General features: G+C 44.1%; 2 protein-coding genes across 4 annotated transcripts in view; one reads left to right on the top strand and one right to left on the bottom strand.

Moving 5' to 3' along the window:
- Positions 1 to 2542, top strand: part of LY9 (lymphocyte antigen 9) — a 28787-nt gene extending 26245 nt beyond the window's left edge. Inside the window, 1 exon segment of the mRNA XM_011967326.1 lies at positions 2047 to 2542. Within this exon segment, the coding sequence (XP_011822716.1) occupies positions 2047 to 2115 (69 nt within the window). The 3' untranslated portion in view covers positions 2116 to 2542.
- Positions 2543 to 4258: 1716 nt separating this feature from the next.
- The window catches only part of CD244 (CD244 molecule, natural killer cell receptor 2B4), a 32984-nt gene continuing 15160 nt past the window's right edge, over positions 4259 to 22082 (bottom strand). The window contains exons 2-9 of one of the 3 annotated variants that reach the window (XM_011967160.1): positions 15592 to 15909; positions 15219 to 15509; positions 13004 to 13114; positions 12515 to 12582; positions 10285 to 10344; positions 8122 to 8187; positions 6615 to 6671; positions 4259 to 5526 (exon numbers count right to left, since the gene is read on the bottom strand). In XM_011967160.1, coding sequence (XP_011822550.1) covers positions 5446 to 5526; positions 6615 to 6671; positions 8122 to 8187; positions 10285 to 10344; positions 12515 to 12582; positions 13004 to 13114; positions 15219 to 15509; positions 15592 to 15909 — 1052 coding nt within the window. In that variant the 3' untranslated portion in view covers positions 4259 to 5445. The remainder of the gene's footprint in view (positions 5527 to 6614; positions 6672 to 8121; positions 8188 to 10284; positions 10345 to 12514; positions 12583 to 13003; positions 13115 to 15218; positions 15510 to 15591; positions 15910 to 22082) is intronic. The other 2 variants (XM_011967169.1, XM_011967176.1) reach the window with 2 other exon arrangements.

The raw sequence follows: 22082 nt of genomic DNA, 5'->3' as shown, positions 1-22082 counted from the left end.
AGACCAGCCTGGCCAACATGGTGAAACCCCATCTCTACTAAAAATATAAAAATTATCTGAGTGTGGTGGCGGGCACCTGTAATCCCAGCTACTCAGGAGATTGAAGCAGGAGAATTGCTTGAACTCAGGAGGTGGAGGTTGCAGTGGGCCGAGATAGCACCATTGCACTCCAGCCTGGGCAACAAGAGCGAAACTCCATCTCAAAAAGAAAAGACAAGACTGCAGCTGACCCTTGAACAATTCAGGGGTTTAGGAGTGCCAACCCCACCCCACTCCATGCAATCAAAAATCATTATGTAACTTTGACTCTCCAGAACTTAACTTCTAATAGCCTACTGTTGACCAGAGCCTTACCAAAAACATAAACATTCGATTAACATATTTTGCATGTCATGTGTATTATATACTGTATTCTTACAATAAAGTAAGCTAGAGAAAAGAAATTATTAAGAAAATTATAAGGAAGATAAAATACATTTACTATTCATTAAGTGGAATTTGGATCATTGTAAAGGTCTTCATCCTCACCCTTCACATTGAGTAGGCTGAGGAGAAAGAGGAAGGATTGGTCTTGCTCTCTCAAGAGTGGTAGAGGTAAAAGAGATAGAGGAGGTAAAAGGGGAGACAGGAGAGGCAGGCACACTCAGTGTAATGTTTATTGAGAAAACTCCGCATGTAAGTGGCCACACAGGTCATACATATGTTGCATTTATGCCTAGTGTTCCATTATTGGAACGCTAAGCATGTAGGAGTTATTTATATTCTACTGCTTGAGATCATTGCCAAGGTCTGATTTCTCACTCACACACAAATTCAAAAAATTGCAACCTCCTGCATAAATGGGTTAAGGTTACTTGACTACTTAACAAATTGTATGCTCAGTTCCTAAGGGTTTTTCAGACACTGAAGGTGGGGGATATCACTGCACTGTGGTAAAGAGGAAACACTTCCTAAAAAAGGAATTTGGGTTGGGCCTTAAAAGATGGATAGAATTTGCTCAGTAAACACTCGTTGGGATGTGTAGTTTGATTCAACCATCATCCATCTCATGCTGACTTCTAGACAGTAGTCTAATGCTTAGCCAGGTAGAGACTTTGCCTTGGAACCTGAGGCCAAATATGTGCTGTTCACTGCATTCCCAGAGCTGCTTTCTACTCTGGCCTGGCCCTTTGTGTTTTGGTCAATATTGGTCAAACTTAAAGTCATGAATGTCAGTCCCTGCTCTGAGTTTCAGAATGACCACCACATGTCTGGTCAGTACTGTAAGGCACCCACACTACCGTGGAGACTTAAGACCCCTAAAACCACCTCTCCTACAGTGTAAGTGGAAATCAGTGCATTTCCTGAACCAAAATCTTAACAGATATGTCCCTTGTCTTCAGAATTGTCAGGACCAGGAATTCTGGTTCTGGATCACTGAAGGCCATTACTGCCTACTTGATCCGGAAATTCTCAAACCTACTTTAGTTCTTATTTCTGATATACCTCTCTGCACAGCATCTCAAAGGTTTATGCTATCCCCAAGCTGTTGCTGGTACCCAGCCTCCCACTCCTCTGGGTCAGTGCAGAGCTCATCTGCCCTTTAGAGCCTTCCCTGAACACTCTCAGACAGGGGAGTCTAAGAACCCTTGGAACAACTTGGGGACTAATGGTCTGGACCATTACTTTGGAACTTAATCTCTGCCATCTAAATTATCTTCATATAAATGTTTATTTTGTTTCTCCAGCTAGGGCAGAGATAGGAATCATTTGATAGTAGCTTCTTGAGGGCAAGGCCCTTCACTGTCATTTTTTTATCCCCTGGATTTGCTGCACTAAACTGTCTTGCATTGGCCTTGCAGAGCGTCCAGCCCACAGCCTTTCCCATTAGGATCCTCCATAAATGCTTGGCATCAGGCTGGTTAATTGTGCCATGCCTGGGCCAGCACATGTGATTCTACTTCTGTAGGATGGACCGGTCGTAGCCTGGCCTTGCCTTCCTCTTTCAACAGCCTCACTCTTCCAGGGCTTTATTAACCATATTCTTTGTGAATTTTTGGCTCACAGGTCGTGCCGCCACCACAACAGAATGATCTTGAGATTCCTGAAAGTCCTACCTATGAAAATTTCACCTGAAAGGAAAAGCAGCTGCTGCCCGTCTCCCGGGACCGTGGGGTTGGAGAGTCAGCTGGACCTCATGGGGCCTGGGGCTCACAGACAGAAGCACCTCAGTGCCTCAGAGATGCCTGGGTGTGGCCCCTCCCCATCCTTCTCACACTCAAGGCCTCCCAAGCCCATTAATAGTTCAGACACAGGCTCCTTCTTGGAGCCTATGGGCTTCAGATGTCTTTGCCCCATTTGTCACCTCCCACACTCATAGCGTTTCCTTCTCGAAATTCTACCACAACTGGTCAAATGTTGCTGAGGGACCTGGACCAGCTGACCTTTACACCACCTTCTCAACACTGCTGAAATGAACCCAAGAGAATTGTCACACATGACACAAGATGTACGTAAAATCATGCTCACTGCAGTGTTATTTAAAATAAAAGGCAGGGAATAACCTAGATGTCCATTTGGTGAGAATCCAGTTACATATACGATTATATACCCATGCAACGGCAAACCCTGCCACTTGGAAAGCAAGCAAGGACTAATAGGTGCTAATATGGAATGGGCTGTAAGATACATTATGGAGTGGAAAAAACAAAGTTCAGGACCATGTGTATTGTATGCTACCAATTGGATTTTTAAAAAACTGTACGTTGGTCAGGCGAGGTGGCTCATGCCTGTAACCCCAGCACTTTGGGAGGCCAAGGTGGGCAGATCATTCTAGGTCAGGAGTTCAAGACCAGCCTGGTCAACATGGTGAAACCCCGCCTCTAATAAAAATACAAAAAACAACTAGCTGGGCCTGATGGCTGTAATCCTAGCTACTTGGGAGGCTGAGGCAGGAGAATCACTCAAATCCGGGAGGTGGAAGTTGCAGTGAGCAGAGATCGCGCCACTGCATTCTACCCTTAGCAACAGAGCAAAACTTTATCTCAAGAAAAAAAGAAGAAAGAAAGAAAAGAAAAAAATGTAAGTCTACATGCTTACATAGGCATAGAAAAGCTTTGGAAAGAAATACAAAAAACATTAGTGGTTGCCTCTGGGAAGGAACTGGGAATCTCGAGCTGGGAAAGAGACATTTTTTACTGCACAATTTTTTGCACTGCTGGAGTTTTTTAAACCGTATGTGTGTATTACTCTTTTGCTATTTTGTAAAGGTGCTTAAAATGCCTGTTTCAAATGAGCTTCCCATATTTACCTAAAAGAATTTCCCTCCTTATTGTCCAGTCTGGATACAGAATGCCCACAGTATCTCTCCCCAAGACTGTGGCTACAGCCCTCTCCTCTGCCCGTAATATGCACTATGCTTGACTTATATTCATGATACTCTAGCGTACATTTCTGTTACCATCACCTTGCAGCCCATCTAGGTCCTTTAATTGTGTGCTGCCTCTGTCATGCTCTCCTGCACATGGGCCTGGAATCAGTATGGCTTCTGTTACCTGCAGTGGGTACTCCCAGGGGTTCAAGCAGTGCTTCTTACACAGCAGGAGCTTAATTACTGCTTGTTCATTGACTGGCTTGTTGCATGGATAATTATCTTTGTTAGACATTATCAGGGAAGCTCAACAATCAGTCATATAACATGGTGATATTGTACATCTTTCTTTCCATAATACTGCATCCTCAAAAGCCCTGACCCCACAGGGTCTCTTCTGCTCCTCAAATAAATCTGGCCAGTTCAAGATCTATGCAGGACACGTGAAAGGCCAGCAGCAGTTAGTGGTCAGAGTCCTTGGTGTTCATCTGGACTGTTTCTGACCCCCGTCATTTCCTGCTGCCTCTGCTCACTGAACCCCTTGACTCTGCAACTCAACTCCCAGTACCACACTCCTTCTGAATATATTTCCCTGGTTTTTAAGCTTCACACTTGCTTTAAGATGTAATCTGTTCACACTTCTCTCCAGGAGGAAGCCAGCCTGGCCAGCAGCACAGTCTCAGGGGGGAGGGATCCTGCAGGGTGTGATCAAGTGCATGCCTTGGCTCTCCTTCACAAGATGGAATAGCCGCTGGTGTCTGGTTCTGTGCTGTCCCAGTGCGAACAGGGCTGAAGGACACTGCCAGCTCACCAGAAAGCCAGACCCTCTACAGCAGTATTCAAACAGACATGTTTATGGACGGCCCACAAGTGTCCTTTGGCTGCTATAGAGAATAGAAATGCAGGGTATGGAGAGGATACATAAATTTAATTCAGGTAAGGAATTCAGACTGCATCTGCATGATATCACTATTTTATATGAAACTCCTGTATTAGATACAGGGTAGGACAATTGAAGAATCAGGCTTTGTGCAGTATCACCTGTTGGGATCTCTGAGTAAGTCCTCTCCCAGTTCACCCTTGTCCTTTTCCTGGGCTCAGCCAGAGCCCTGCTCCCCACAGCCTTGTTGAAATGTCTGGACTGACGACTCAGGGAACCCAGCATAGTGTCTAGATTCCAACTGCCTCGTGCTCAGCTCTCAGCTGCCTGAGCCCTCATCAGTGCACCTAGGGAGCACTCATCAGGACTCAGAACTTAAATAGAATATGGCTTCTGAGAGGCCTCTTCCTCTGGGAAGCCACTTCTATGAAGAAGCCAAAATGGATTTCTAACAATGTGTCTTCATAAATCAAACATCATACCGTGGACAAAGCTGGTCTCAACCCCCAGTTATCAGGTTGGCATGTGCTCAGGGTGATTTTTCTACTCAGAGATGGGCTTGCTTTGCACCATCTACTCTCCCTTCAGCTTACTCCCCCTGGTGGCCAACTGGCCAGAGGTAAAGGTGTGAGATGTAGGGGGAAAGTTTTTTCTCTGCAATTGAGTCAAGCCCAGGCCCTGGCTCCTGGTGCAGAACCTGCCAGGCAGCTCACAGCCAGACAGTCCAGGCTCTCAGCGGAGGCTGCTTCCTCTTCCCCTGAGTCACCATTATCGTTCCTTCCTCTTGCTTTGGAAGATGGGCCTGGGCCTGGGCCTGGGCCTGGGCCCAGGGAGAGTCTAGAAATGCAGTCAACCCAGATTGAGGAGAAAAGGAGACAAGGGACAGCTTGAAAATCAGGTGGACAGAATCTCGATGCTGATAACATCACTTACATACACTTCCTAGATTACAAATACTTGGAAAGTGGCCTTTTGTGAACAACCTAACCCCTCCACCCATTCATGTCTGATTTGTAAACTGGAAGATATTATTTAACAGCCTTGCTCTTACCATGGCTGTTAGACATCATTTTCAAAACAAAATATAAAACAAGAACAAATTTCCATATCCTCTCCAAACTAGGAGCTGTTCTATGAGACTACTGTGCCATCATCCACTGTGCCAATTCCCAAAGCAGATGCTGATGTGCAGGAAAGGTGAGAATTGCTGCAGCAACTAGGAATAAACATCAAAGTTCTCCAGCTCTTTGCGGCTCAGTCGAGCAGGGTTCTGGGCTTTAGGTTGACTCTTTTCAATCTGCAAAAGAAAAGGAGAAACTTCAGGCCCTTCCACTGGGAGGTCCTTATAACAATCCTGTGGGGTATGAATTGCCATCCCCATTTTACAGATTTTAAAAATGAATCTCAGAGTGGTAAAACAAATTACTCAGGGTCCACGACTAGGGTGAAGTGCAGGAGGGACTTGAATCTAGTTCTTCTGGCTCCAATTCCAGTACTCTCTTAACCATATATGCTTTTTCATGACCTCACAAGCTATCTGAGTCTACACAGTGCCCTCTATGACCCTAGGTTGTCCAGTCGGCTTTAATGTTGGGTGATAGCTGAAGTGCCAGGAATACCGGCAGGCAGCCATCCACCCCCTCCCTTGTGACCAATGGCAGCATCTTTATTGGACCACAGGTGGGGAGGCTCAGGTGTAGTGTGAGGCTTACTGGGTCGGGGGGGAGGATGAGGGATGCTCTCCATGCCTTAGTTTCTCTGAGTATAAATGGAAAGTATAATTATACCTATCTTGTAGCATTTTGTGAAGATTAAATAAAATAATCCATGTGAAGACACTGGAAGGCTACCTTACCCATAATAAACTCCCAAGAAATGTTGAGTACCTCCTTTCCAGTCTCTAAATGCTCTGATGGAAATTCAGCCACCAGGCTCAGTGGTCATCTTTGAATAGTGTCCACTCCTGAAGAAGATTAAGATCACCTATGTCCTGCAATGGCTCCCAAAGACTTGCTAATTTTAGAAAATCATTTAGAGTGCTTTATCTTCCCTCTCTGACCCCTCCCCCAACCATTCTTGGAAAGGGAAGATGTCCAGTTTGTGGCCCACAGCCTGGGAACTAGCTTGGGGACAGCCCTAATGTAGAACCCAAGCTGCCCAATAAGTGTCGTATCTAAACACACAACATGATCTTGGGTTAGACCCTCACTCTCCTTGGCCTTCAGTGTCTTCATCTCTAAAACAGAGGCTTGCATTAGAAGATCTCTAAATTCCCTACAACTCTGAGACCATGTGGATGACCTTTTCCTAAGTGTACCCTTTCATGGCTAGATTTCAGGGCTATGCCACAGACACTAAACCCATTGAGGAGTTCCAGAATCTTACCACTTCATAGATAGTGCTATTGAAGGAAGGGCTGTGGTTCCTCTTTCTGGATCCAGGCTAGAAATTCAGAAGGTAAAGAATGCTTAACTTCGAGATAAGTGCTCTCCCACTCCTAAGTGATGTGAGAGGTCCCAAAAGAGACTCAGGGCCCAGAAAAATTCTGAGGCACTCTCAGCCGGAAAATGAATAGAATCTATCACCCCAGGAGCAAACAATGGTGTTTATGGTCTCCAGGGAAGACACAGTATATACAGTATTTGCCTATAATATGATATTTCTGAACCAAAATCAGAATTTACTGTTCCATACCCACATACACCTAAAACCCATACATATGTGTGTGTATGTATATATGTATGTGTGTATATATACACACACACGCACACACACACACGCACACATACACATTCCCAGAGCACATACACATACACATACACACACACACATACCCGCAAGGCAATCCTAATGCAAATACTGCCCCAAACCATATAACTCTTCAACACATGGTGTACATACACCCTTAATGTAAACAATTCAGGCATATAAGCAATTGCCAACCCAAGGACACTAGAATTCAGAGGCACATTCAGTAGCACATAGAGTTTTCATATACCAAAGCATGTGAATGTGGTGCCTATGAACATCTATAAGGCCTTATATTGTAGCATATAATTAAAAATAAATCTCTCTCATGATGGGATCCAAGTAGGTTGAATGGCTTATTGGAAGGAGGTTGAATGAAAAGTCTGAAAATCTGTCCTAAACCCCTTCAAACCTGTGGTCCCTGACTTGCATGGACTTCCACAGTTATGTGGACTCCCAACTTCCCATGCTACCATGTTAAGGTTTTCTGACTTCATACTATGGCTCCAGCCTTGGGAACACCACTCTTCCCATCCCCTTCTACACAAGAGAAAAATAATGACCATGGGTACCAGGATACCCAACTCTGTTTCCAAGTACACAAGAGAGCTATGAGCTCAGCTTGGAGAAGGATTTCAGTGGATGACGATGGGTTGCCTCAGTCTGGAGGCCTCCACCAGCAGGTGACTGACTGGTCAGGACCTTTCTCTGGTCCCTGAGGGTCAAGATTGTGTCTCTCTAGATCCAGTCTACTCCTCCAGCTCCAGGCAATATGCCCTGCCTTGCAAACCCCTCCAGTATCTCTCACCATAGCCTCAGCTGGCCTAAGTACCCCGTAGTCTCTCTGTGCAAAGCACCTCCTTTCTGTCTCTGATTGTCCTTTACCTCCCACAGAAACTCCCAAAAACTCATCTAATCTACTGTTCTCTTAGTCTAGAAGCTGTTATTTTTCTCCAGACAGAACCAGAAAGGCATTTCTCACTGGCCCGTTGACATTTAAATACAGTCATTTAACAGAAGCTACTCAGATACACACAATGAAGAACAACTTGCTAGGATGTGCACACATACTGTCTCTGCAAACACATGCAAAATACACATCTGCATCAACAACACCCCACCATCACCACGGGAAGAAGCTCACCTTCCTGGAAGGCTGAATTAATGAATATAATGTATATGCAGGTTCTTGTGACGTAGGAGCGGAAGACTAATGAGAAGAGAAATAAAATCATTTCAGAAGCACAGATCCAGCACAACCCTACGAAGGTCATCTCTTCCATCCCTCCACCTCAACCCTGCCCAGATGGAAGCTTCCAAGTGTTAGTGCAAAGAGCCCTGGACTAGCCAGGAGGTCAGACAACCTGAGTGTTAGTCTCGCTCTGTCATTAATGAAAGCTACTATTTGTCGAGCATTTATTTTAAATGTGTATTCTCCTCTGTTTGTTTGTTTGTTTTTGAGACAGAGTTTCATTCTATTGCCTGGGCTGGAGTGCAATGGCTCGATCTCGGCTCACTGCAACCTCTACCTTCTGGGTTCAAGCAATTCTCCTGCTTCAGCCTCCTGAGTAGCTGGGATTACAGGTGCTCGCCATCATGCCCAGCTAATTTTTGTATTTTTAGAGACAGGGTTTCACCATGTTGGTCAGGCTGGTCTCAAACTCCTGACCTCGTGGTCTGCCTGCCTCAGCCTCCCAAAGTGCTGGGATTACAGGCATGAGCCACCGCACCCGGCCCCTTCTCTAACTCTTTTAACACTCCTATAAAATAGGAATGATCATAATTTGCCCCATGCCACAAATGAGGCTCCAAAAGGATAAATAGCCCAAGTCAGGCAGTGCATACACAGTAGAAGCAGGATCCAAACCCAAGACTCTCCAGGGCTCTTTCCTCAACATCTGAATGCCTCCCTTTGGCAATTTGCCTTCCTTCCCTAGACCTGAATCAGGTGTCCTCTAACTCAGGTAACCATCCTCCTTTTAAGATGCTCCAGAGGAGGATTCTCATTCTCACCCAACACCATAGTTTGAGAGGAGCCCTTTCTTGCACTGATACAAGTTCCCCTTGTTGGAGTTCAATGTGGCTAAAACTAGAGAAATGGCAGATATCAAGCACTCTTATAATCAGATTTTCTTTGCCCCACAACTCAGCCACCAAACTGAAGATGGTGCTGTTTCAGGTCTCAATTTTTTTTTTTTTTTTTTTTTCTATTTTTTTTAAGCCATTTTTATCAGAAAGTATTTTATTACTGGCCACCAGGAGGCAGTGTTTCCCTTGGGAGAGACGGCCCAGCCTGGGTTATCAATGTCATTTTAGCCATCAATATTAAAGGACACTTCTCCAGTTTATGAGTGAATTTCTCTAATCCCAGAATATCAGAGGTGGAGTATGAGGAGGTGCAATGGAGACTCCAAAACGCTTTGGCTCAGCTCTGCCACTACCTAGCTATGTAGCCTTGAGTTATCAGTTGACCTGAGTCTCAGTTTCCTCATTGTGATATGGAATGTAGACCACATCTAAAGTATTAGAACTAGTTTCATGAGGCTGTTATGTGAGACTTAGTAAGAAAATATGGCCGGGTGCAGTGGTGCACACCTGTAGTCCTAGCTACCCAGGAGGAGGCTGAGGTGGGAGGATCACTTGAGGCTGGAAATTCAAGGCTTCTTCAGTAAGCTATGATTCTACCACTGCACTCAGCCTGGTAGACAGAATGAGATCCCGTCTCATAATGGGTGTACCAAAAATCTCACAAACCACCACTAAAGAACTTACTCATGAAACCAAATACCACCTGTTCCCAAAAAACCTATGAAAATAAAAAATAAATCAATAAAGAGACCCTGTTTCTAAACAATAAAATCTTTAAAAAGAAAATGGACATTATTGCTAAGTCATAATAAGATAAAAGAGACCAATGCAGATTCATTCTTTCCTGAAAATGAATATAATAGGGAATAGGGATAAAAAGTGCAAGAGCCCCAAGTGCTAGAGGCAGCAGCAGGGCAAGAAAGCAGAAGTTGAGTCCCCTAACCAGGTTTCTGCTCCTATAGACTTTATCTGGGCCAGACCTTCTGCCAGACGCGGAAGAAGGAGGAATGTCCACATCAGGCTTCCCAGCTGTGTTAAGATGCTCCACAATCACATGGATCTTTTCAAATAATGCGTTAATGCAACTGAAGTCAAGCTATCTTCTGGATTCCAAGAGCACTAAGGTCTTATTCTGCCATTCAAGGGTGTGAATTTCGGGGGGGGCACTAGGAAACCCCAGAGATAGGTATGGAATGGACTAGAGAAACTAGAGAGGTACCTGGGACTGGATCATATAGTAGATGGTGCTCCCCCCTCCAGGAAAAGTCTGCTCCTGCTCCTGCTCCTGCTCCTGCACAAGAAATAGGGATGGGGTAACATGAGCAGACAGCTAGGTCAGTCCAGATTTAGACTGAGCAGGGGAAAACAGCACAAAGAAGAGGGGCTTTCAGGAGCCTGGGAGGGAGGTGGCAGGACTGAGGAGAGTCATTGATCCTCCCAGGATGGGGAAAGACAGAAAGAAGAGCAGCTCCAGTGAAGCCATTAGTATCAGGAGCAAGGAACCACCCAGGTGTGAGGGATTCCAGCAACCCTGCCCAAAGAGAATGCTGTCACTTTCTTTCCTTTACTGACTTAGAAACTCTTCCTTGCAAAGCTCTGAGTAGGGCTGTTATCTGAGCCTTATGTCAGAGCACTGGAATTCAGAAAGTTTAAACATTTCAAAGACCAAACACAGGTAAGCCCTCTCTAGATCATCTTCAGTGTCACTTTGCCCGTGACCTCAAGCCAGTCCCCTGGGCAGCTACAGTGCTGGGTACAGCCCTGAACCCAAGGGCCAAAGCAGGGAGCAGCACTTCCTGCTTCCCTTTTCTTGTTTTTGCCCCTTAGGAAATCGGTGGTGGAGGTGTTTCATGCTGCTGGCCACTGAAAGCATATTGCCAGTTTGGGTTCTAATAGGAGCCAGTGGAGGCCAGCAGGTTTCATTAGGCGAAGTGCAAGCTAAATTCCTGGAAGCAAGAAGAAGCTAAGAGGAGCAGAGAACTGTCAGCTGTCCTTAGAGGCTGGAGAGTCATGGGCATCTGACAATGTCAATAACTTCATTTGTGTTTTAAAATACTGCAAGAGTTTGTTGCTTTTCTCTCCTGTCCAGACTCATCTGAAGTGTTTCTAGAAAGATTAGAGCTGGGTCTCAAAGTGAGACCACATGAAACTTGAGATTTAGGCCTTCAAATTGGAACCCTGAGACAATAGGGAGAGGCCAGAGAGGGCTGAGGCCAGACAGGGAGGAGCTCTTGAGTCAGAAGTAAGCTAACAGGACTGAATCCCCAAGATGTTTCCTTTGCACTAAGTTGTTTCTCCCCCTGTGGTCTCCTAAACTCAAGTCATCTTCTTTTTGGAAAAACATTATTTGTAGCAAGCAGCACCCGCGCATCATTGGCTGTGGGTAGATTCACTTGCTCTCAGGAATTTGCACCAGAGTCTGGTAGCAGTGAGAGAAACAAAGTTCCCTTTCATTTTTCACATTCCAATAGCCACTGCTTTATTTTTCACATTCCCATAGCCACCGCTGGGGCGAAAACAAAACAAAACAGGCATGGGGAACTGCCCTAACTGCCTCTGAAACCAGACCCAGGAAAGGGTGCTTGCCTGCTCTGCGAGGCTGCACAGGGCCTCACGTATGTGGCCAGCACGGAAGAGCCCCACTACATGTGCTTGCTACGTGGTGCTGGGTCTCCACAGCCAAGCGCCAGGGGGCAGTGGAAAGAAGACATTTCCGCCCCACTTCACCCCCCAACTTCCTGCCAGCAGTTTGGTAGGCCCCATTAGAGCTTTCCCCTGGGCCTGTCACCACATTAGCCCTGAGCAGGACACAGCAGCAGGGGCATCTGCAGGCCCTCTGCAATTTCCTCCTCTTCTAATTCTTGGATGACAGGCAGAGTTGGCCACTGCCTGCCACAGAGAGCAGGCGAGAGGCTCCTGGAGGAACCCACTCAGGCTGGTGGGCTTTGTGCCAAGCTGGTTACTCTAATACCTCAGCCACACTCAGGCCTCTTCTCCCAAAAGGCTGTGAATGCAGCCCATTGAGCCAGCTACAAAACTGTTATGCTTTGGCTGGTCACACTTCCCAGCCTGTGTCACCATTAAGGGACTCATGAATGCAAGCCCTGACTCATTAGGAAAAAGAATTTGTGGTCAGACAACAAATACCACAGCAGCACTCTGCCTCTGCCATTGATTTCTGTTGTGCTCCATCCCTTCTCAGCAGGTGCAATATTGCACCAAGAAGCCCCTTCAGCCTCCCTTTCATCTTCTCTGCTCCTTTTGTTTCCTCTTTTCCTCCATTGCCAGAACTAGGAAGCAAGTGGAGAAAAGATAGTTGGGGAAGGGCTGAGGGTCACATCAAGAAGACAGTTGTTCAGTCCTTTTTGTCCCTCTTCTCTGTATAACCATCATTGAAAGAGCATTTTCCAAGCCAATTGAGAGCGACCCCAGCCTCTGGGACAACATACTTTATTTCTCCTGGTTTTCAGATCCTTGACCTCTTCATAAATTGTCAAAAATTCCTTGGGACAGGTCTCTGAGGGAGGAAGAAAACAAAGAGCAGAACTGCAGAAACTTTCAGAAGGGCTTTTGCTTCTAACAGGCCCCACCTCCACCCCAAATGGCCAAACCTTAAAGAAGGTTCTAGAAAGGAGGCAGGTTAGTGCTCTTCCCAGGAACCCCAAAGAGCACAGAGGCAGCAACCAAACTGCCCCTCTCATGCTTCCTCCCAAACCAGCTGTCTGCAGGGAAATCTGCACATTGGGGATCAGAAAGCATGAACGAGGAGAGAGAGCCTGGCGGCCTGCATGCCCCCTGCCACCACGCATGCGCATATACCAAAGCTCGCTGAGGAAAAGGAGATGCTGTGCTCCCAAACACATCCCACTGGAGGCAGGACCAAGTCACAGGATCCGAGGCCTCAGGCAGAAGCATCACCCCAAGGACCTTCCACTCACCTGATTGCTTCCCCTTTCTCTTTCTCCTCCACAGAGAGAAGCAGACAAGGGTGCCAAGGAGCAGTGTGCTTAGAATCACGATGATCACCAAAAACGGCCAAAATCTGAATTCTGAGGAATACAGAAGGCATGAGGTCTGAGCTGCCAGCTCACTCTCTTCCTCCTTCCCATCTGCCTACTGCAGGGGCTGCCTCAAAACCCACTGTTTTCTGTGGTGTGGTTGATCACACTCTGAACTCACCATCAAGGTTTTCTCTTTGCTCGTTTGGGTAACCTCCTCTGAGTGATGCCAAGAGCATGGACATTAATATCAGACAGGCCTGGCTCAAATTCTAACTCTGTGAGCTCTGCACTATTTATTTAACCTCTCTGGGCCTCTCAAGTCATCTTCTTTTTGGAAGATACCTCAGAGCCTCTCAGATTTTCTCACCTGTAAAAGGGGATAACGTTATCTACCTATAGGGGTTAATTACACGATCTAATACAGTTGGCCCTCCAAAGTTTTGAGTTCCACAACTGTAGATTTAATGAATTGTGGATCCAGAATATTCAGAGGAAAAAAATTGCATCCATATTGAATATGTAGACACTTCTTTCTTTGTCATTATTCCCTAAACAATACAGTATAACAACAATTTAAATAGCACTTACATTGTATCAGACATTATAATTAATCTAGAGATGATTTAAGTAAGGTATACAGAAGGATGTCCATAGGTTATATGCAAATACTGCACCTGTTTATACCAAGGACTTAAATATTCGTGGATTTTGGCATCTGTGGTTATGGCATGGGTCCTGGAACTAATTCCCCATGGATACTGAGGGACATGTAAAGCATCTAGCACAACAAATGTTACATTTATCCATTCATTTGTTTTTAACTCAAAAAATACTCATTGTCCAGGCAAGTTTTCCATCTCTCTTTTCCACTATTCCTGCCTTCATGGTTCTTCCTCATTTGAGCTTCTACTTAAAACATTTGTGTCAAACATGTAGCCTGATACATAACCCAGCCAATGAGAGGAAGGGAAAGGAATTAAGTGTTCCGAGGTACTTATTATCAACCCCATTTTACCCAAGGGGGGAAAAATTGAGACTCAGAGAGGTTAATGAATCTGCCAGAGATCACAGAGCTTTTTTTTTTTTTTTAATTTATTTATTAGGGATGGGATTACACCATGTTGTCCAGGCTGGTCTCAAACACCTGGACTCAAGTGATCCACCTGCCTCAGCCTCCCAAAGTGCTAGGATTACAGGTGTGAGTCACCACACCTGACCTCTAAGAGATCACAGAGCTTCTGAATGATGAAGCTGGTGTCCCAGTTCAGTGGCGCGATCTCAGCTCACTGCAACCTCCGCCTCCCAGGTTCAAGGGATTCTGCTGCCTCAGCCTCCCGAGTAGCTGGGATTACAGGTGCAAGCCACATGCCCAGCTAATTTTTGGTAGTTTTAATAAAGACAGGGTTTCACCATGTTGGCCAGGCTGATCTCAAACTCCTGACCTTGTGATCCACCCTCCTCGGCCTCCCAAAGCGCTGGGATTACAGGCATGAGCCACTGCTCCCAGCCTGTCTCAGTCTTGTTTATTTTTTGTGCAAAAGTACTTATTTTAGTTGCCCTTACTTGGCTGTAAGTTCCTTATTAATGAGAACTGTATTTTTTTTTTCCTATAGTGCCCATGCTGCTGGCATATGAAGTCTCTGTTTATATAATAAAAAGTTGTGGAAAGTGAACTCAGGTAACTCGTAGGATGAGCATAAGCAACAACCCAAGAACTCATCTAGGTATCCCTGGGATCGTCCTCATGCTCCCGCTCCAGGCTACTGCTGCACAGTATAGTTACCTCTTGAACTATGTGGCCTGGAGAAAGTTATCACTCAAGAGGAGAGAACAGTTCTCCATCAGCCTCTCTCAGGAAGAAAATAACGTTCAGGAGCCATTTCAGGACTGTCACTCACCAAAACACTATGCCCTCCCTCTGCAGAAGAAAAGCTTGCATCTCCCAGAAGGAAACAGGGATAACTTTTTTTCCAGAGTAGGATAGCTTTACAGGAACTATGTGCTTGCAGGCCAGGACTCCTCTGGGAAGGGTTACAAGGCACTGGGAGAGGAAGCCAAGGGATTTTATCTCATACCACATCTGTCTTACACATGAGCCTGGTTGTGGGTCCAAACCTTCAGCCCTTGTTATAGCCCAGTGTGTTCCACTTACCATGATGGGCATTCTGACAGTCCTGAGTGAGATTCAGGGTGTGGCTTTCCCAGCTAACAGGATTGCTGACGTTGCAGGTATATGTGTGCGTGCCATTAATGTCAACCTCCTCCTCCAGGTAGGTCAGGTTCCCTGCTGTCTGGATCAGCTTGCTGCCTCTGTACCAAGCATAGGTCACATCGTCATCCCTGGAGACCAAGCAGGACAGAGCCACTTGGCACCTCCCTCTGTCCAGGATCTTGCCCTGCCCCTGTAGGCGGGGTTTCTCAACTTTATCTGGAAGCAGAGATGCTGATCAGAAAGGCATGGAAATACAGAAATTAGAGGCCTACAGGAATCAGAGAGGGCAGTATGAGCAGTCCTGGAGACTTACCAAATACAAAAACCCGGAACATGGCTCTCTGAACTTGTCCCATTGTATTGGTGACCTCCAGGCAGTAGAGGCCACTGTCCTGCTGCTGAGCTGCCTTGATGAGAAGAGTCGAGTTCTTGATTATAAAACTGAATCTATTGTTGAAGGTATTGGAAGGCGAAGAGCCATTCTCCCACTGCAATATCTGACGAAATGTATTTTGTGAGGGCAGCCACATCTTCCACTGAACATTGTAAATGTTTGTCTGTATGCTGTTTGGTTGTAACTGAAGGGGCATTCCCAAGGTGCTAAACACATGGTCAGCTGATCCCTGGCATCCTAGGAAAGAGAACCCAAGCTGAAAGTAGCGGGAAGAGTGAGCAATGTGGGCAGCTGGATGTGATTTCCCTTAAGCCAATAGGTTGGGGATGGGTATGAGGAGCCCAGAGCCTAGGAGCACCTTAAAGTGTATCCCCCCATCTGCCTCCCCCTGTCCCCAAGCTGTATGTCCCTAGTCTGAAGGATCCCATAGACCAATAGCTAAAATATTGAGTACTTACTATGTGACAGGCAGGTTTCACACTTTATACATTTTAACCGTTTAAGTTAAAAGGTATAAAATGGTGAAAATGTACAAATGTTTTATACATTTTAACTATTTAACTTAACAATAACCCTTACCCCCATTTTATAGGTGAGGAAACTGAGTTAGAAAGAGCTTAAGTAACTGGCTTAAGTTACACAGTGAGAATGATGAGCCTGAAACCTAGTCAGTTTGGTGTTGTTTTTGTTTTCTTTTGTTTTGTTTGTCAGAGACAGGGTCTCACTCCGTCACCCAGGCTGAAGTGCAGTGGCACAATCACAGCCCACTGCAGCCTTGAACTCCTAGGCTTGAGGTGATCCCCCCACCTCAACCTCCCTCGTAGCTGGGACTACAGGTGCATGCCACTGCACCCAGCTTATTTGTTTACGCTTTGTAAAGACAGCAGTTTGACTTCAGAGGATAAATTCTTAACCATGATGTTATAAACACCACATCTAATGTGACTTCCTCCAAGCAGTGCTGAGGCAACTACTAATGGAAAGTAGTGACTGTCAGAAATTCTGAAGGGTCAGGCCCAGGGAGAATGACCCTCCAAGCTGAACTCATGACCCCTCAACTGTCCTCTCAGAGAGCTGAATACATAATCCTCTCTCGTGGCACTTGGCACATTGGATTTTGGTCATTACTCACTGATGTTTGTCAGTTTTTCGGTGATCAGAAAGTCTCCACAAAAATTTCTCCCTAGAAAACAATTTTTAAAATAAAACTACACTTCCCAGGTAGATCCCAGCACTTCCCTGTCAATGAATCCAGATGAGACCTAATGAATATGGGGGTGTGACAACCTGGAGCAATTCAGTGCAGGCAGTGTACAAAACTGGAAGTTTCTACAGCCAGTTTTAGCAACGAAGCTATGTGGCATGGCCCAGTAGGTACAGTAAATTGAAAAGTCTCTCTGGGTGAGTTGGAGTGGGTCAGGCAGGGTTTGGAGGAGAGAACAGGAGATGGAGAGAGTTTTACAAGTGGCTCTGTTAAAATGGATACTATTAAGAAGTAAGCAATGGAGAGAGAGGGGCTTTTAGATGTCCAGTGCATTATGAATGCACTCTCTCCAAGCCACAGCTTCACCCTGGCATTTTCTCAAGAGACTAAGTAAATAATTAAAGGATTTGTAATACTATTTGTTTGATGAAATATGTTTCTTTGATCTTGATGTTCCTAAGACTAAAACACATAGGTTCCCCTTTTATATTTATATGACTTGTACTGACTCTGCCCATTAGCAAACCAAAAGCTTCTCAAAAGTAGAGACTGTGCTGTACATCTCTGTGTCTCTGTCTCCCACAGTCCTAGCACTATTTATGAGAACAGGTCAACCTACCAAAAATTGCACAAAGACCCTGAGAACAAAGGTGAATGGAAAAAATCATTACTAAACCTACAAGAAGGACATAAACTGTCCTCATCAATCATTCAGTCCTTACTGAGTCCCACTCTAATCCAGCCCCTGAAGAGAGAATCATCTGAGGAATCCTAATTATGTAATGAAAATCCAGGTTAAGACTTGCTAACAAATCCTCCCACTAAAAATAACTCGAAAAAAAAGGAACAACATGTAAAAGCACATTGTTAAAGTTATCAGAGAGTTTATAAAGCAGTGAAAAATTATGGGGCCAAGATCTGGAAGAAGGAAATTCAGAGAGGTGAGACCAACATTTCTGACGGTTGTTCCCTGGAGGTATCTTCTGATTCCATAAATGGCAGCTAAAAGGCTGAGAAGCTGAGCAGAGCTCACAATAAAACTCAAGGAACTAAGAGAATGTGGAGTTCAGGCCCCTCCTGTTAGAAAGTGGGTATACCTAAAATCCATCGGTGTTGAGGTTGGTACCACAGAGGGCTATACACTAAGAGTAAGAGTGAACGAGAAATGAACAGCCCTCGCAGGAACTGAAGCTCAGTTTTGAATCATCACATCCCTGGATTGAACTAACGATCTGGAATTTCTAGTAGCCCTAAGCTGGTTGCCCACTAGAAGCAAATATAAGTTATGACTAGAGGAAAATAACATCAACCAGAGCATTAAATTATTTCTAGAATTTTTCGTGCACAATATCCGAAATGAAATGAAGTATAAGAAAAGGAAACATGTCCAAAAACCAAAACAAGAATAGAGACAACAGAAACCAACCAACAGGGCATCTACATAATAGAGTTGTCAGTCATAAACTTTAAAGTAATCATGTCTAATATGTTCAAGGAAATAAGACATAAGTTTAAGAATTTCAGCAGAGAACTAGCGTGATCGAATGCAAAAATAACCATGTCCTTGCAATGTGACTTTGCAACTCCTTCCATCATCAAGAAATGGGGTTCATTTCCCTGTCTCTTGGAACTGGGCTGGTCTTCATGATGAAACGCAGCAAAAATTATGTCTGCCAGTTCTAAGCCTAGATCTGAAAAGGCATTGCACATTTCTACTTGTTCTCTTGGAACCTCATCTGGCTGACATGTGAACAAGCCTAAAATAGCCTGCCGGAGAATAAGAGATCACATGATACAGAGATAAACCAACACAGCTAAGGCCATTCTAAATCAACCACCCCTGGCCTGGTGCGGTGGCTCATGCCCATAATTCCAGCACTTTGGGAGACCAAGGAGGGCAGATTACTCGAGGTTGGGAGTTCGAGATCACCCTGGCCAACATGGTAAAACCTTGTCTCTACTAACAATACAAAAATTAGCCAGGCGTGGTGGCACACGCTTGTAACTCCAGCTACTTGGAAGCCTGAGGCACGAGAACTTCTTGAACCCAGGAGATGGAGGTTTCAGTGACCCAAGATATCATGCCACTGCACTCTAGTCAACGTGACAGAGCAAGACTTAATCTCAAAAAAACAATTAAAAATAAATAAATGAATCAGCCCTCTGTGGTCTGGCAGCTGACCACACATGCATGACTGCTGCAAGAGGGAACCGAAAGAACCACCTAGCTAAGCCCAGCCCAAATTGCCAACTAGCAGAATCACTAACTAAATAGGTAGTTGTTTCAAACTACTGGATTTTGGAGTGGGTCATTATGCAGCAATAGTTACCTGAAATTGGATTTTTAAAGAATTAAATGAAAATTACAGAAATAAAATGTAAAATAACTGTAAAACAAACTCAATTGAAGGGTTTAAAAAGTCATTTAGATGCCATTGAAAAGAGAATTAGAAAACTGTTATAAAATATCCAGAGTGAAGTAAAGAAAAACAAAAGGATAAAAATACACAAGAAGGAGTGTAAGAGATATTTGAGATATAGCAAAAACAAAACCCCTAAACTAAGTGTAATTGGAAAGCAAGGAGACGGGAGAGGAAAGAGGAACTGAGCAAAAGAGATAACAGATAAGAATTTCCCAAAACCGACAAAAGCCATCAAGATAGACTTGTAAAATGTGTTACAAACCCCAAGCAAGATCAAAACAAACCAACAAGCTGGGCGCGATGGCTCACGCCTGTAATCCCAGCACTTTGGGAGGCCCAGGCAGATGGATCACCTGAGGTCAGGAATTTGAGACCAGCCTGGCCAATATGACAAAACCCCATCTCTGCTAAAAATGCAAAAATTAGCCAGGCATGGTGGTGCACGCCTGTAATCCCAGCTACTTGGGAGGCTGAGGCAGGAGAATCACTTGAATCCAGGAGTGGAGGTTTCAGTGAGCCAAGATCGTGCCCTTGCACTCCAACCTGGGCGACAAGAGTGAAACTCGGTCTCAAAAAGAAGAAGAAGAAAAAAAAAACAAACCAATGAACAAAAGACAATTTCTCAAAACATCAAAAAAAAAAAAATTATGGAAACCAGAGATAAATAGAAAAATCGTAAAATAGCCAGAGTGGGGGAAAACTAAATTCCCTTTACAAAATAAACAACTTAGCTGACATTTCAGCAAAAATAATAAAAAGCAGAAGAAGATGGAATGGTATCTTTTTTTTTTTTTCCCATAGGTTATTGGGGTACAGGTGGTGTCTGGTTACAAGAGGAAGTTCTTTAGTAGTGATTTGTGAGATTTGGAGGACCCATCACCCGAGCAGTATACACTGCACTCTACTTACAGCCTTTTATCCCTCACCGCCTCCCACTTTTCCCCCCAAGTCACCGAAGTCCATTGTATCATTCTTATGCCTTTGCATCCTCATAGCTTAACTCCCACATATCAGTGAGAACATACGTTGTTTGGTTTTCCAAGGAATGATATATTTAAAGTGCTGAAAGAAAATAACTGCCTATCTAGAATTTTATACCGGTGAAGAAGTACTTCAAAGACGAAGGCAGACACAGTGGCTCATGCCTGTAATCCCAGCACTTTGGGAGGTTGAAGCAGGTGAATCACTTGAGGTCAGGAGTTCGAGACCAGGCTGGCCAACATGGCAAAACCTCATCTTGACTAAAAATGCAAAAATTAGCTGGGCGTGGTGGCACACGCCTGTAATCCTAGCTACTCAGGAGGCTGAGGCATGAGAATCACTTGAACCCGGGAAGTCAAGGCCAAGACTTGTGCCACTCCCCTCCTGCCTGGGCGAAAGAGTGAGACTCTGTCTCAAAAAATCATAATCTTTTTAAACGAAGTTGAAATAAAGACATTTTTAGAAAAAATAAAAAACTGAAAGAATTTGTCACAAAAAGGCTTGCAGTAAAGGAAATACCAAAGAATGTTCTTTACATATAAAGAAAATGGAAACTCAGGCACAAGAAGTGAAGATCAATAGAAATAGATGTAATTTGTGACAATAAAAGTTGGGAGATAGAGCTGTATAGGAGTTTTTTATACTATTGATAAGGAATTGGTATTAACTCAAACGATATTGTTGAAGCTATTCATTGTAATACCTGTAGTAACCACTGAGAAAATAACAAAATGTACAGAAAAAGAAATAAGAAGGGAATCAAAATGATGCAGCACAAAATATCAATTAAATACAAAAGAAGGCAGTAATGGAGAAAATGAGGGATAAAAAAGACATAAGATGTATATAAAATATACAGAAATAGAAGGAAATGTCATCATTAGAAAAGGACCAATTAAGTAGGAGTAAACAATCATCTTCAGTTTCTATGCATATAACAAGTTTAAAATAAATAAAATAAAATTTGAAAGAACTAAAAGGAGACGTAAATCCACAATCACAGTTGCAGAGTTTTATTACATTGTCTCTCTAACTGATATAAGAAGAAAACAAAAAAATCAATAAGGCTATAAGAATTTGAAGATCATTAAACCAATATATATTAATTATATATAAAACAATTATCCTAACAATTGCAGAATACACATTCTTTTCAAGTGCACATGCAATATTTACCAAAGTATTTTTGTAATTTTATTTTATTTTATTATTATACTTTATGTTCTAGGGTACATGTGCACACCGTGCAGGTTTGTTACATATGTATACATGTGCCGTGTTGGTGTGCTGCACCCATTAACTCATCATTTACATTAGGTATATCTCCTAATGCTATCCCTCCCCACTCCCCCCACCCCACAACAGGCCCAGGTGTGTGATGTTCCCCTTCCTGTGTCCAAGTGTTCTTATTGTTCAGTTCCCACCTATGAGTGAGAACATGCCATGTTTGGTTTTCTGTTCTTGCAATAGTTTGTTGAGAATGATGGTTTCCAGCATCATCCATGTCCCTACAAAGGACATGAACTCATCCTTTTTTATGACTGCATAGTATTCCATAGTGTATATGTGCCACATTTTCTAAATCCAGTCTGTCATTGATGGACTTTTTGGTTGATTCCAAGTCTTTGCTATTGTGAATAGTGCGGCAATAAACATACTTGTGCATGTGTCTTTATAGCAGCATGATTTATAATCCTTTGGATATATACCCAGTAATGGGATGGCTGGGTCAAATGATATTTCTAGTTCTAGATCCTTGAGGAATCGCCACACTGTTTTCCACAATGGTTGAACTAGTTTAC

Source organism: Mandrillus leucophaeus, unplaced genomic scaffold (assembly GCF_000951045.1).
Source record: "Mandrillus leucophaeus isolate KB7577 unplaced genomic scaffold, Mleu.le_1.0 Scaffold1195, whole genome shotgun sequence".
NCBI classification, from domain to species: Eukaryota; Metazoa; Chordata; class Mammalia; order Primates; family Cercopithecidae; genus Mandrillus; species Mandrillus leucophaeus.
The sequence above is the reverse complement of the archived record's forward strand: the minus strand, read 5'-3'. Positions and strand labels throughout refer to the sequence as shown.